General features: G+C 38.4%; 1 protein-coding gene across 1 annotated transcript; it reads left to right on the top strand.

The window, feature by feature from the left end:
- The first annotated feature begins 4,375 nt into the window (after positions 1-4,375).
- Positions 4,376-7,974, top strand: LOC133876115 (uncharacterized). Its single transcript, XM_062314401.1, has 4 exons — positions 4,376-4,675; positions 4,777-6,009; positions 6,102-7,097; positions 7,187-7,974. Exons 1-4 carry the CDS (start codon positions 4,376-4,378, stop codon positions 7,796-7,798), a joined length of 3,141 nt encoding a protein of 1,046 aa, XP_062170385.1. The 3' UTR covers positions 7,799-7,974.
- Positions 7,975-14,891: the final 6,917 nt, after the last annotated feature.

Genomic DNA, 14,891 nt, shown 5'->3' with positions numbered 1-14,891 from the left:
CATTCAAATAGCATCATGTCATCACATATTCTTTCCAATACATCTTGTAAACTTCTCAAAACTCATGAAAACGTCTCAAAAACGTCACTTCATAAACATTTCATCAAATTTCATAAAACATTCTCAAATCTCATTTCAGCATACTTTAAATCTCATCAAAATATAACTCATCATCAAAGCATTTCTTGAACATATTGAAAACAACCACAAGCATATACATCATCTCAAATAATATTGGCTCAAGATTTAACAAAACATAATATTTCATTTGCGTAAATCAAAATAGGTTCTCAGTAGGTAAAATACTCACTTTGGCTGCACGGTTTACGGCTTAATGGAGAATCCTCAACTAAAGCTTCACAATGTATCGCTGCATTTACACGTTGTATGATACATTAACAACAACACTATATTTTCTACTTTAAATTTACACTTTAGCTCTTAGATTGCTCAAGAGCTACTCCCATGGAAAACCCATAGAATTCTAGGGTTTTATTTGACAATCCAACCACAACAAGTACTAACCCATAAGATAATCGTAGGGTTAGGCACTCAAACCTACAATTTAAACAATAACCCCAAAAACTGGGTTTTGGAAAACTTACCAAAATTCACTCAAACGTGACTCGGAGCTTGGGGATGGTTTAAGAAGTTCCAAAACGTGCAAAACCTAAAAAATATTGAAAGATTAAATTCAATCTTTCAAGAATCAATCCAAAATCTCAAGAGACAAGGGTTTATGAAATTACCTTAAATCAATCGATCAAAACGTAGATCCCTTTGCATAGAGTGAGGGGCGATATAGGATCGGAAGAATGAGCAAAAAAGACTAATTTTTCACTTTTGTATCACAGGGTGTCCGAACACGATAAGTGCATGTTCGAACAAACGGACTCTGAATCGCAAAACCCAACTTACTGCCTTGGCTATCCAGATAGGGGTATAGCCTATTCGAACATGCTACTCAGTATGTCCATTTGGACATACTGCATTTCCCGTTCGGACCTCGGTCCATGCCCGTCCGGACACAACACTCAGAAACTTAGTTTTGAGTGTTTTCTAAGTGTTTTCTTGTCATTTTACTAACTCTAACCATTCATTTAATCTAATTTACATTTTAAATATTCAAATAATGTCTTGCACATTATAACTAATCTCGGGTAAGGCTATCCGAACGCATAAATTATTTGTCCGGACACGTACGAAAACTGGGACTTATTAGAAGTCCACAGCAGCGGACACCAACTTCTTGCCAAGCCTGTCTGGACATAGATTTGCCCAGTCCGAACACGAGCTGAAATTTGAACCTACTGACTAAGCCATCCGGACACAGAATTGGTCCGTCCCGACGCACAACTCAAAAACTCAATTCTAAATATTTTTTAAGCGTTCTTTTTGCACATCTTAACTAATTATTCACTTAATTAGTCTAATTCATATTTTTAGCACTTAATTAATATCTTGGACGTTACAATTAAGGCCAGTGATACTGCCACTTAATTCTTTACCTCTTTATTCTTGCGTCACTGATTTTATTAGTATTCTCGTACTTGTGAAAGCCCTATCACATGTACATAATATTTATGTATGCCCTACCAAAATGCCTTGGCTAGAGATTGAAATAACCAATTTATAAAATTTATCTGAAGGGGAAAATTCTTGTCATTTTTAATAAAAAGGATTTAGATTCCTTTTTCAGAAAAACTTTTTCAAAATGTTAGATGTGATTACCCAACACACCGGGAATGTTGACAAAGTAAATGTCTCATCCATAGATGTATCAAAGCCACCTTCATGTCACATCTGAGTATACGATCATCTCAAGATCTAGAATCAATATAATAAGTAGTCTTTTATGAGTTATTGTCTTTCCATATCGACAATATCTTTTATGAAAGACATCTCCTTGGTTCGTTCAGTGAAGACCACCTACACATCAACCTAAAGCCTTCAACTTTACTTGATCAAGGTAGATCATTAAGGTTCGATGTGTAACAGTCTTTCGCAAATGGAATGCCTAATTCCATTACCGACTGATATACATTATGTTAGGGATCATGCACATATTGAGTAAGCGCTCAGAAATCAATCTCAGGAAAATTTTTGCTTCAAGATAAACAAGGCTATATAAAACAAATACACAAGTTCGAGGGGTACTTACAATCGAATTTGGCCTCCCCAAGGCATGTAGGGCTATTTAACTCTGGCTGAGATTCTCATTGGATGTTGAATGATCAAGAACACGTTCTTGACGTTTTTTGTGTTCTTGATTAAATCTTCAAATCTTCTCTTTGATGACTGATTATGACCGTGAGTATGGACTCATAAACTATTCTCAAATCAATAGAATAGGTAGAAGTATAACCTTGTGATAACCAAATATTCTCATTTGAATATTTCTCACGATCATTTTTGCACGTTCTTGTGCCTTTCACAAAAGTATTTGTGAAACTCGAGTATCGCATTTTTTCAACTTATGAATCGATAAATTCTATCAATCAGTGAATTAGTGAATTAGTATTCATTATGGTCATTTATTTATAGACTTCGATTTACAATCATGATTGGCTTAGGAGATAAAATAGAGTTGTAGTAGAATTAGGAGTAGAGTCATGGATGAACCAAGACTGGAGCTACAGTAGAACTAGGACTCCTAGTCCTATCCTACTAGGTGCACGACCAAGGGGTGGAAAACACTTCCCATGGCCTTGCATCTCATGGCCATGAGGAGAAAAAATCTCCCCATGCGCCTGGGGCTAGGGTTAAACTATACACTCTTAGCATGGGCTTGAGTTTATCCCTTAGGCCCAATGCTCCTTTAACTCCACTTAAGCTTTTTAGAATAATTTTCAAGAGCTAAAAGCTCTTTAATTGCTTAAGCCCGTAGGAAATAAATTCTTAAACCCAATCATCTCTAAGTGATAAGGCACTTAAGAATCATATTTCTTTAGCCCATGTTTTATCAAATAAAACAATCAAAATAACTAAAAGCATGATCGAAGCCCAAATCAAATGGTAAATTTACATCAGATCAAAGAGGGACCTAAAGGAAAAAAAATATAATCAGCTTCAATAGGTTTGTGACAATATCACACGACACTGTTTATCACAATTAATTTCACTAAACAAACGTGATTGCACTCCAATATGTATTTTCAAAGTAATAAATTAATTCTTGCATACTTATTTATTACTTATTACCCCTCCATGAATCATTTCATAGTTGAATCGAAGTCAATACACTATTTCTTTATTCACTACCTCTTTTATTTGACAACTTGATTTAATGACATAATATATCCTTTTTGTACCCTATGAGATTTCATCTCAACTTGCACAAAACAAAGTTTCAGTAAATACCACTAAAACACTCAAGCCCGAGTTTTAAGATAATCATTTCCATTAAATCTATAACAAGGGGAATATTCCTTATCTCTTTGGGGAAACTTCACAAAAGGGTACCCAACTATAGCGTTTTTTCACTTAAGGGTACCAATGTAGCAAAATGTTCAATCGAGTGTATGAAGTTATCAAAACCGTTCAATGTAGGGTATTCCATCACCCTTCGTTCTAAATCGATGACGGAGGCCAAAACACGTGCGTTTCACGTGATATTTTAGCCTCGAACTACCACTTTTGCCCCTCATCTAAACGTTCAGATTTTTTAAACTTAAGAACAATCGGTCGAAAAAAAGTCACAACTCGAAGCAACTACTCCCTCAAACACTACTCACCCAATTCCTTCTTGTGACTCAGAACCCTAATCTGGTGCATTTCGTTCTAAATCGATTCGGCTTTCGGCTGTATACAGAAGTGAAATACACAAAGGGTTGAGAAAGGTAACCCTAAACCCTAACTTATATTTTAGTTTATTTATGTAACCCTAATCTGTCAAAGTTTACTATTTTGTTAATGGGTTAGTGGAATCCGGTTCAATTATGTGATTTTTGTATGTTAATAACATCATGTTTGTAGTTGAGGGGGTTTTCACATCTGGTTGATTTTGTTTGGGTACCATGTTTAGCGCTACTGTCAACATCTAGTTGTGTTTTTATGTTAGTGAAAAAGGTATATTTTTTACGTTTTGTGGTCCCTCATGTTGTGAGTATCTTGTTTGGGGTGTGTTGTGATTGGTGCTGGGTTGGTAAGACTGTGCAATGTGCTGCTTTGAATTTTGTATACTCTTGTGGTCCCTTGAGTCTTTTTGATGACTGTGCAATGTGCTGGTTTGTTTTTGTCTGTGATGAAGTGGTCCCAATGACTTTATCTAGTGACTGCAATATTGTAGTGTCTTATTCGTTTCTTTTTGTCTGCTCATTGAATTTTCAATTTCATTTTTAGTTTTTTTTTTTTTTGTCAGTTTGTAGGACACATAATGTTTAATGAATGTCTTATGTTTGAGGTGCACCACGGAGGTCGGTTTAATAGGAAAAATGGGGTAGCCTATGTTGGTGGGGATGTAACAAATTACCCTGACCTGTATGACAAAGATGAGCTGTCTTTTTTTGAGGTGGAGACTGTAGTTAAGTGCTATGGGTATAGTCCCGGTGATCTAATTTATTACAGAATACCTAACAAAAGTCTAGATGAAGGGATACGGCTTCTGTCTTCTGACCATGATGTCATTGAAATGGTGGGGCACCACAATGGTCATGGAGTAGCAGAGTTATATGTGGTTGGATTTATTTTGTATGATGTACCTGTAGATTTACCTGGAGGAGAGGAAAGTGTTGATAAGGAATATGAAGAAGAATATGAGAGAATTACTGTATATAGGAGAGATCCATTTGGAATGAGGTTCTAAGTGATGACTCGGACGCCTTAGAAGTAAATGCTGATACGGGGTATGGAGAGGCAGGAGCTTCTGTCGAAGGAGAAGATGTAGGAGTAGATCAAGAGTTTGTAGGAGAACCATCACACGTAGTAGAAGAAGATTTGGAAGCAGAAGTAGCAGTAGCTTTAGCTGCAGCTGAAGATGAGTTTGCACAAGGTGTGGGTAAGGGTAAGGGTAAGGGTAAGGGTAAGGGTAAGGGTAAGGGTAAGGGTGTAGTTGAGGGTGAGGATGAGCCTGTTTCCGATGTGTCTCGGAGTGATATACTGATCACTCCCGATAATACTAGTGGAGATGATGAGCCGGATTCTTCAAAAAGGCCGTGTGTCACCAAGAGGGTGCCATTTTCAAAATCTGATTTTGAGAAGCCGACTCTGCAGAAAGGTAATACTTTTGATAGTGTGTATGATTTCAGAAAAGCCATTAAACAGGCCAATATATTGAAGGGGAAGGACTTAGTTTACCAAAAGAATTCTAAATCAAAAGTAATTGCAGTGTGTGGAGAGAAGAATTGTAAATATAGGGTTTATGGAAGACAGTTGACGGGTGAGGCCACATTCATGCTGATTTCGCTTAGGCCCAAACATACATGTGCCCGGAAATACAAGAATCATTTGATTACTTCCAAGTGGATTGCTGAGTGGTGCTTGGACAGTTTTAGAGATCAACCGAACATGCCTGTAGAAGTCCTGAAGAAGAAGGTGAAGAAGAAATGGAATGTTGAAATCCATCCTAGTACCCTATATAGGGCTAGGAAGAGGGCACAAGAGGTGATTTATGGGAAGTTGGGTGAGCAGTACCATCATCTATGGGACTATTGCGCGACAATCAGAAGCACAAATGTAGGGAGTTGTGTTATTTTGATGGTTGAGAGACCTATGCCCAAAATGCCATGTAGATTTCAAAGGATGTACATATCCTTGGCAGCAATGAAAAATGGCTTCAAGGATGGGTGTAGGCCTGTGATAGGCCTTGATGCGTGTTTCTTGAAGGGGGTTTACAAGGGACAGTTAATGGCAGCTATTGGAAGGGATGCCAATAATAACATGTATCCAATATCCATGGCAGCTGTAGAGGCAGAGACCAAGGATAGCTGGTCATGGTTTCTTGAGGCACTATTGGCTGATCTTGGCCCCAGTGGTGTACGTAGATGGACTTTTATTTCAGATAGACAAAAGGTATCTTTCCACTTATGCTTTTTATACTGGACATTTCATTCCAGATTATGTGGTATTTTTCTATGTGTTTGACTTGCTTTTCATGTGTGTAGGGTCTTGTACCAAGTCTTATGGAGGGGTGCCCTAATGCTGAGCATCGGATATGTGTGCGGCACTTGTACGCCAATTTTCGGAATGACGGTCACCGGGGGGTATTACTAAAGGACTTGCTGTGGAGAGTTGCTGCATCTTACACACAGAATGAGTTCTATGCTATAATGGAAGAGCTTAAGGGCCTTAATCTGCCAGCCTATGAGTACCTTTCGAAGGTTGACCCTGCAACTTGGTGTAAGGGATGGTTCAATACATATGCAAAGTGTGACCTCTTACAGAACAATTTGGCCGAGTGCTTCAATTCTTGGATCACCAAGTTCAGAGATAAGACCATACTGGTAATGTTGGAAGGCATTAGGACAAGTTTGATGAGAATGTACCAGCGGAAAAGAGAAATTATAGCTGCGATGGAAGGCAATGTTGGGCCAAAAATTAAGGAGAAGTTGGAGATAGAAGAAGATGAGGCCGGACATTGTACACCAACATTTGCTGGTGATGGTTTATTTGAGGTCGAGTGCAAGGTTAGAAGGTATGCTGTGAATTTACCTGCCAAGACATGTGGGTGCAGAAAGTGGGATGTTTCTGGTATCCCATGTGTTAATGCCATCTCATCAATAAGGCATGGTGGAGGCAACCTTGAGGATTATCTGAGCCCATACTTTGGCAAGGAGATGTACCTAAAGGCATACACACCCATCATCTACCCTGTACCTAGTGAGGAGCAGTGGGCTAAGACAAATCAACCCATCATTGAACCACCTAAGGCAAGGGCATCTTCAGGAAGACCTAAAAAACTGAGGAACAGAGAGACTGATGAGACCTTAAGTCTCTACACAGTTAGAAAGGGTGTTACGAAGAACCAATGTAGGATGTGCAAAAAATATGGTCACAATACTAGAACATGCACTGCGAGGATGCGACATGATGAAAGACAAGAACGTAGACGGAATTTCTATAGAAAACATGCAGCAGATCTTGACTGCAATCTTGACAGGGTAAGTGTTTCCTGTGTTATATTTATGATTGCAAACTTGTATGTTATTCAATGTTGTTTACTAACTAGTTTATTTGATTTTGTTTGTAGTTGGATGGTTCATCCAGTGCCCCATCTGTGGCCCAATCTACTGCATCAATGCCAAGTGCCCCATCCAGTGCCACATCCAGCGCCCCATGTGTTGGTAATCCTACTCACCCAACAGGAAGTAGGGGTCAAAAGAGGAGAAGAGAAGATCGTTCAAGCAGTGCGTCTGGACAAGGTCAGGGAAGGGGTGCAAGCAGTGCATCTACACAAAGTAGAGGTCAAAGGAGCACAAGAGGAAGGGGTGCAAGCAGTCAGGGTGAAGGCATTGCTACTGCACAAGGTAGGGGGCAAAAGAGCAATCTCGGGTTGGCCACCAGGACAAGAATATCTGGCAAGTTGAGAACTTCTGTTTTACAAACAGGAATGCACAAGAGCAAAGGAAAACTCCTTGTCGATCTCACTGGAAACCCTGCTGGACCACCGAAAGTTCCAGGGGGTGGACCAGCATGCTCATGGGGTCCTCCCAGAAGTGCAACTGGTATCACTTTTAGAGTTGCTCCCCCTGATTTCGACATGCACAATTTGGTTGCTGCATCCACTGTCATTCCTCAACCAGAAGTACAAGGAGTTGCAAAGAAGAATGACAAAGGGAAGAAAAAGATGTGGAGAGTCTGAACAATATTTATTTTGTTATGTTAAATTGATATGAACATGGTTTATTATTATGTTGACATATGTTAAAGTGTGATGATAGTTATGTTATGTTATGTTATGTTAAAGTTTGATGAACAAGTTTGCTAGTTATGTTATGTTAAAGTGTAATGAATATGGTTTATTATCAATAATGAAGTTAAAGTGTGATGATTTTGTTAAAGTAATTGGTTATGCAGATTATGGTATGGAAGTATTTGGTTGTGCAGGATTGTGGTAAAATTTGGAACAAAATTTGGTACCAAGTATTTACTGCATAACTTGGTACCAAATTTGGTTATGTTGCCCACTTGCAACCATTATTGTAAATTGATTAGGCAGGTTATGGTATCAAGTGGATTTGTGCAGGTGTATCATTGTGGTGGATTTACTATCCATTTTGTAAATTTGGTACCAATTTTGCAACAAAGTTTGGTACCTATTTACTGTCCCTTTGCAAATTTGGTACCAAATTTGGTATGCCAAGTGCCCAAGTTTGGTACAAAAGGAAAAGAGAAGTGCATAATGTTAATGCTCAAGCATATGAGGATTGTGGTCAAATTTGGTACCAAAGTTGTGGCCAAAGATGCTACAAAATTTGGTACCATATTTGGTTATGCCCATTTGCTGCCCACTTGCAACCATTGCTCATAATTGAATTGTGCATAATGAATTACCATACCAAGCACCATACAATGTCAACAACATCAATATTAACAATAACATTACAGAATCTTACACTACAAAATGTTCAGAGCATTACAAAATACTACAACTACAACATTAGCATCTGATCAACAACAAAATTGATCAATTGATCATCCTACAATTGATCAATTGTTTCACTGCAACATCATTCTTAATGGAAGAAACTCTCTGCTGTACGAAGGATATACCAGCAACCACATCAACATCACCCATGAACAGACCAATGCAATTTGGTACTTTCTCTCTACTGACCGAAACTTATCCTTTTGTCTCTGTAGTTTGAACTTGTATTTCTCAGCTTCAGCCCTGCATTTCTCAACTTCATTCTTGTATTTTCCAACTTCATCCAACCTATTTATTCGACTCAGTTCATGTTCGGCCTTCAGTGCCTTCAGATTCTCGTGCCAATCTCTCAATCTCGACACAACTCTCTGACCGTAGACACAGATTTCAGGATCACGCCATTTAAAATAATCACATCTCACCTCTGGTTTCTGAATAATCGAAAATAAAATAAAATCAACCCATTTCACGGCAAGTCAGAGATAGAACCCTAAAGGAAAAAATTTGAGGAAAATCAAAAGGAAAAACTTTGGGGAAAATCAAAAGGAAAAATTTTGGGGAAAATCTCTTACCTTGTAATCTACACATGAAAAAAACCTCCTACCAAAATTACTTAGGGTGAACGACGTCCAAGATGATGATGTCTTTCCACATTTGCATATTGGACCGTTTGATCTGGACTCTGTCGACTCACTGTCGGACATAGGCTCCATTTCACCCCGGCGCCGTAACTGCACAAATGGCCAAGAATAAAAACCCGTCTCCTTCATGAACGAAAATAGGAGTGAAGTTTAGGAGGATAATGGCCAATAATAAAAACCCACCTTTTCACGATGTTGTTGGATGAAAATGTTTGAGAGCCCGATCTCTCTAGTTCGGCTACTGTGTTGCGTTGGGAGGGAAGAAGAGTGTGTTTTGAGTTCGAGTATAACGAGTCTTTTGATCGTTTAGATGAAGGGCAAAAGTGGTAGTTCGAGGCTAAAATATCACGTGAAACGCACGTGTTTTGGCCTCCGTCATCGATTTAGAACGGAGGGTGACGGAATACCCTACATTGAACGGTTTTGATAACTTCATACACTCGATTGAACGTTTTGCTACATTGGTACCTTTAAGTTAAAAAGCGCTATAGTTGGGTACCCTTTTGTGAAGTTTCCCCTATCTCTTTGTTTCATAACAAAGGATTTGGACTCCTTCTTGAAGAAGGTGTTCCCACAATGCTACATGCGATCACCCAATGTACAGATATGTTGACCATAGATTTGAACTCACTCTCATACATCAAAGTGACCTATACTTTATATCTAAGTTCACAATCTTATCAGGATTTAGAGTAATTGTTATAAGTTATCGTGAACGTACATCATTCTTTATCATAGTGTTGAAAGAATGATGAATCACGTAGTCCATTTGGTGCATGGCACTACTTTGCTCTTACACCAACATATCAACCCAAAATCCTACTTGCTTTTCCTAATCAAGATAGATCGTTAAAGTTGACATGTTATACTCTGGATGGATTTCCTTGTTCCATTTACGACTATGAACAATCTTTAACAATTTACAAGGACCTATGACTATTTTCTTTTGTGTGATAATTTCATTACTCACACCATAGTCAAATACAATGTAACTTAGAGACCTTACACGTATATAATATGAAATTATTCAAACATATTTGTACATGTAAAACATTAATGTATATGTCCAATGTTCAATATTATACAATTATAGGAAAGCATCATCAATGCAATTGGAGTTTTGGACACCAGTCCCTACACATAATTTCATTATTCTCTTTGTTCTCACAATTTATGTGACGTGGTCCCTCAATCAAAAAAATCAATTTACATGCAACAAATGCTATGTGCATGTAATACCCCAACTATTTATTAAGGTTAAGTGAACCTTAATTAAGTTAATCATAAAGTTAGGGTGGTTAAGAGGGAGAATGTTAACTTTCTATCTCAGCCAAACATTCGAATTAGTAAGCCAAACATTCAACTGGAATAGTACATTGAATGTTCGATAGTACATGATAAGCATTGAATATTGCATATTCAAGCCCCTTAATTCGCATATGTTAGGCCCTTAGTTTAGTTATGATATGATGGTTTGCATTGGTTTTATGTTAACAACATTCTCAGGACCTAAAGGAAAAACACAAGTAGTTATTTGGTTTTTAAGCTTTAAATGTAGTGAAAGTAAAATATAGCATTCTACAAAGCAAATGGCTCGAGCGCAGCTTAGCTAGGCTTGAGCGCCGCACCTAGCTTAATGAACTCGAGCGCAATTTACACCGAGCTCGCGCGCATTACCCACATCATTAGGCTTGTGCGCACATCAAGAAGCTCGAGCACATACCTCAATTCACATCCTACGCTCGAGCACACCTCAGGATAGGCTCGAGCGCAATCTGAGCTTGAGCACAATTCCAAATGGTATTGAGCGCAGTCGCGCGACAGAAGCTGACATCAAGGCAAAATCATAAAAGGAAAGAAGTTTTACTTCTCCTACTTGGACTAGAAGTCCTAGAAGATCACGAATTAGACTATTGTGCGGCAGGCATGGGGCATCGCCTTGCGAAGTGGCCAGAATTGCCACACCAAAAGCATAACCCCAATCCGCACAAAATACACCAAGGTTTGACATTCCACACTTGATGCACTGTGGAATGCTGACATTGTCATGGCTCATAGAGGCACCCTCTTTTCCAAGAAGCCTAGAACCACAACCATCCGATGGCTTCTTCGGCGTAGGGTAAGGAGGAGCTCCCAATGGCAGTGTTCGTTTCTTACTCACATGTTCTACTGCTGAAGGCTCAGCACCTCCATCAAACACAGATGGATTGTGCTCGTCAATGTATTGCCGATGGTTTCATGGCACTTGCCCTGTCTAGGCATAGCGGCCATCCAACTCATCATGAAGCCCATCATGAATTCCACAGCATAGGCCCAAAATTGAGCCATGTCGGGCATGGGTAGAGGAGGAGGAGGAGGAGGCGAAGGAGGTGATGGAGGCGGAGGTGGCGTAACACCATTCCCATCATGCACCAATTCCTTTCCCTCACGTCGGAGGAGAGGTCTTTGTCTGCGCGGCATAGCTTTGTCTGTACAAAGTTATGCCATATAAACAACAACACTTAGAACAGATACATTACAAAATCCATGCAATGCACACAAGAATTTTCATTTAAGCTTTTCCTATCTTTGTTGTAAGCTTTTAGAATCCTACAACTCTTTTGTTATACTTGGACTCTAACTCAATCCTAAACCTTTTTTTTTTTTTTTTTTTTTTTTTTTCCGCATTTCTTAACCAACTCTAAAGCTAACTGCTCTGATACCATCTGTTGTGACGACCCATTTTTTATTTTTATTTTCTTACAAACATAAATGAGTTATCACAGTGGCACGACTACATGTCACTCAGTCAACATATGGTACACATCCCATAATATGTACCTAATAATCAGAGTTACATCTAAGCAGCGAAAAGCATAATTAATGTGTAGTGGAACACATATCAATAGCGGAAACATAATATGTCTATCTGTTTAAGGCTTTAACATAATAATACTCTAATTACACAACAAAATGACGGTTTTACAATACACAAGTGTCACACAGGACATGAGCCACATACAAAACAACTAAAACAAATGCGGACTACCCACGAGTCCGTGACGTATGACTGTCGCAATGTTTTCCAATCATAGCATCCATACGCTAAGCAAGCTGGTCATCATCTACATCCGTGGAACCTGCAGCCAAAGCATCAATATCTGCATGGTTGTGGGGTTAACCACATCCGTACAAGTAAAATTATAAGTTCATCGTCTCGGTATATAATATCGAGTTCTCAGTAGTATAATAATCACTGATTTTTAGCAAAAAACCAACTTTTCTTTTAGTCTTACGTTTACAATAACAGCTACTAATTTTTTTTTTTATAAGATTTATCTTTTGAAAACACGTGTAGCTGATACAGTAAACACCGACCCTTAAGAAAACATTAAAGCATACTATATAGCTGTGTACATATATAGAAGTTTCATACATCCCACATTGGAAGCTTTTACATATATACCCATTTACAATATATTACTTTTTGGATCGGTGGCTCAGACTTACGTGCACACGGTTACTCCATTACAAATTCATGCATACACATGGGCGTTTAGTAAGGAAACAATGGCATCTTGCCTACTATATAGAGACACAAGTATTCTCAGGCTTAGGCAATGTTGGTATCTTGGTACATTGATGCTCGAAGGCATATCTATACAGAGGCACAAGTATTCTCGAGCTTAGGCAACACAAGTATCTAAGTACATTGAAGCTCAATGCCCTTTAAAACAGTAAAACAAGGGCATCTTGCTTAACTATACAAAGACCTTAGCATTACTAAAAGTGGTTAATGCCGTATCTAAGTACATTGAAGCTTAGTGCCTTTGATATAACAGTTTGATCATGCATGCACTCGAGCGGAGCTCTAGTATACTAGCACGTCTTTACTGATGAACAAATGACAGTTCGCCTATCTATACAAAGATACTAACATTTCCAATTCTGAGCAATGTAAACATCTATGTACGTTGAAGCTCAATGCTTTTAAATCATGCAACTAGTTGATAGAAATATGCATATGTTCTTGTCCGTTAAAACTCATATGTATACTAATATGTCTAGCATAAAACTATTGTATATCATATCATGAAAACATCACACTTATAAAGACAAGGCTATGCATGCTCATGCAAGTTTCTGTTTATTTTGGGACGTGAGCTCCTGATTTTACATCGACCAAATAGAATCGGACGTGAACCCCCAATACTACTTGCCGATTAGAGTGAGACGTGAGCTCCCTGTTTTACATCGACCAAATAGCATGGGATGTGAGCCCACACTAGTTATCGTTTCCCATGGGACGTGAACCCCCACTTTGTTATCCATGGGACGTGAACCTCCACTTCGTTCAGTTCTGTATGCCATATGCTTATGCTTTTTGCTTGACAATATATTATATTTCATTTTCACAACCATGCCTTTAACACATGCTTTCAATATAAACCATAGATAATTTAACACATCAATTCATCAATCAATACTTGCATAATTTAAATCCCAACTGCAGCAGGCAGTCAAACATTTAAATCACAGTTCAAATCACACTTCACACACATTTCAATTTGCAGTAACATCATTGGCATAATTTAAACATACTCAAAACTACTTAAATCATTCAAAACATATATCATTAACATATTGTCAGTTCGATAAGAAAAACACATCATTTGCATTTCTATAAGTTACATAAAAATGGTTTTTTTTTTCTCAGTGAGTAGAATACTCACCTTGGTTGCGCGGATAACAAGCTCGACTAGGTTTCCTAGACAATTCCTCACAATGTGCCACAGTAAATTAATACATTGCACAGTTCTTAACATTTTTCTAATATTAAACCAATACGTAACTCTTAAATTACCCAAAAGCTAACCCATGAAAAACCCATAGAATTTCTAGGATTTCCAATCAACTACCCATAAACAATAAATACTAATCCAACAATAAACAACACTAACCCATAAGATTTACTTAGGGTTAGACAACTAAAACCACCATTTAAACAAATTACCCAAAAACTAGGGTTTTGGAAAACTTACCAAAATTCACCCAAATGCTAGCCAACACTTGGAGAATATTTTGGAAGCTCCAAAAATACAAATCCTAAAGAATATCATAGATTAAACTCAAACACTTCAAGATTCAACCCAAAATCTCAAAGAACATGAGTTTAGCATTTTACCTCAAACCAGTTGGTAGAAACATAGATCGAGCTTCGTAGATCACATTTCTGGGGTTAGGTTTAAGGTTGGAGGCTTGGATTTTCGTAGATCTAAGGTTTTCTAAGTAAACCTTAGAGAAAATCGTGTAAAGGGAAAGAGATTCGGCGGAAATGAGTCCAAAAAGTCTCATTCTCGCATTTTAATCCAGCGCCGTCCAGACGGGACATGCAAGGGTTCGAACGCGCATGTTTTTGAGTTGCAAGACAACTGGTTTTTGGGACTACCGTCCGGACATGAATAAACAACCATTCGGACGTGAGAGCATTAGGCAACCTACTGCCAGCCATGTCCCGAGCTCAGTTTGGACTTGGTCCGAACCCTCCCTTACTGCCATGGCCATCCGGACAGGGGCAAGCAACCGTCCAGACGTAGCCGTCAGGAACTCTATTTCTTGAGCTTTTAAACGTTTTCTTGCATTTTCTCAACACTTAATTAACTTTAGTCGATTAATTACTCAAATTT

This window comes from Alnus glutinosa, chromosome 8 (assembly GCF_958979055.1).
Source record: "Alnus glutinosa chromosome 8, dhAlnGlut1.1, whole genome shotgun sequence".
NCBI lineage: Eukaryota > Viridiplantae > Streptophyta > Magnoliopsida > Fagales > Betulaceae > Alnus > Alnus glutinosa.
Note: the sequence above shows the minus strand (reverse complement) of the source record. Positions and strands in the feature narration are given on the sequence as shown.

Excerpts from the sequence above, each read along its gene's own strand:
- LOC133876115 (XM_062314401.1), top strand. The coding sequence starts at position 4,376 with ATGTTTAATGAATGTCTTATGTTTGAGGTGCACCACGGAGGTCGGTTT. Across the intron at positions 6,010-6,101 it reads TTATTTCAGATAGACAAAAG|GGTCTTGTACCAAGTCTTAT; the intron begins GTATCTTTCCAC and ends TCATGTGTGTAG. Across the intron at positions 7,098-7,186 it reads TTGACTGCAATCTTGACAGG|TTGGATGGTTCATCCAGTGC; the intron begins GTAAGTGTTTCC and ends TTTTGTTTGTAG.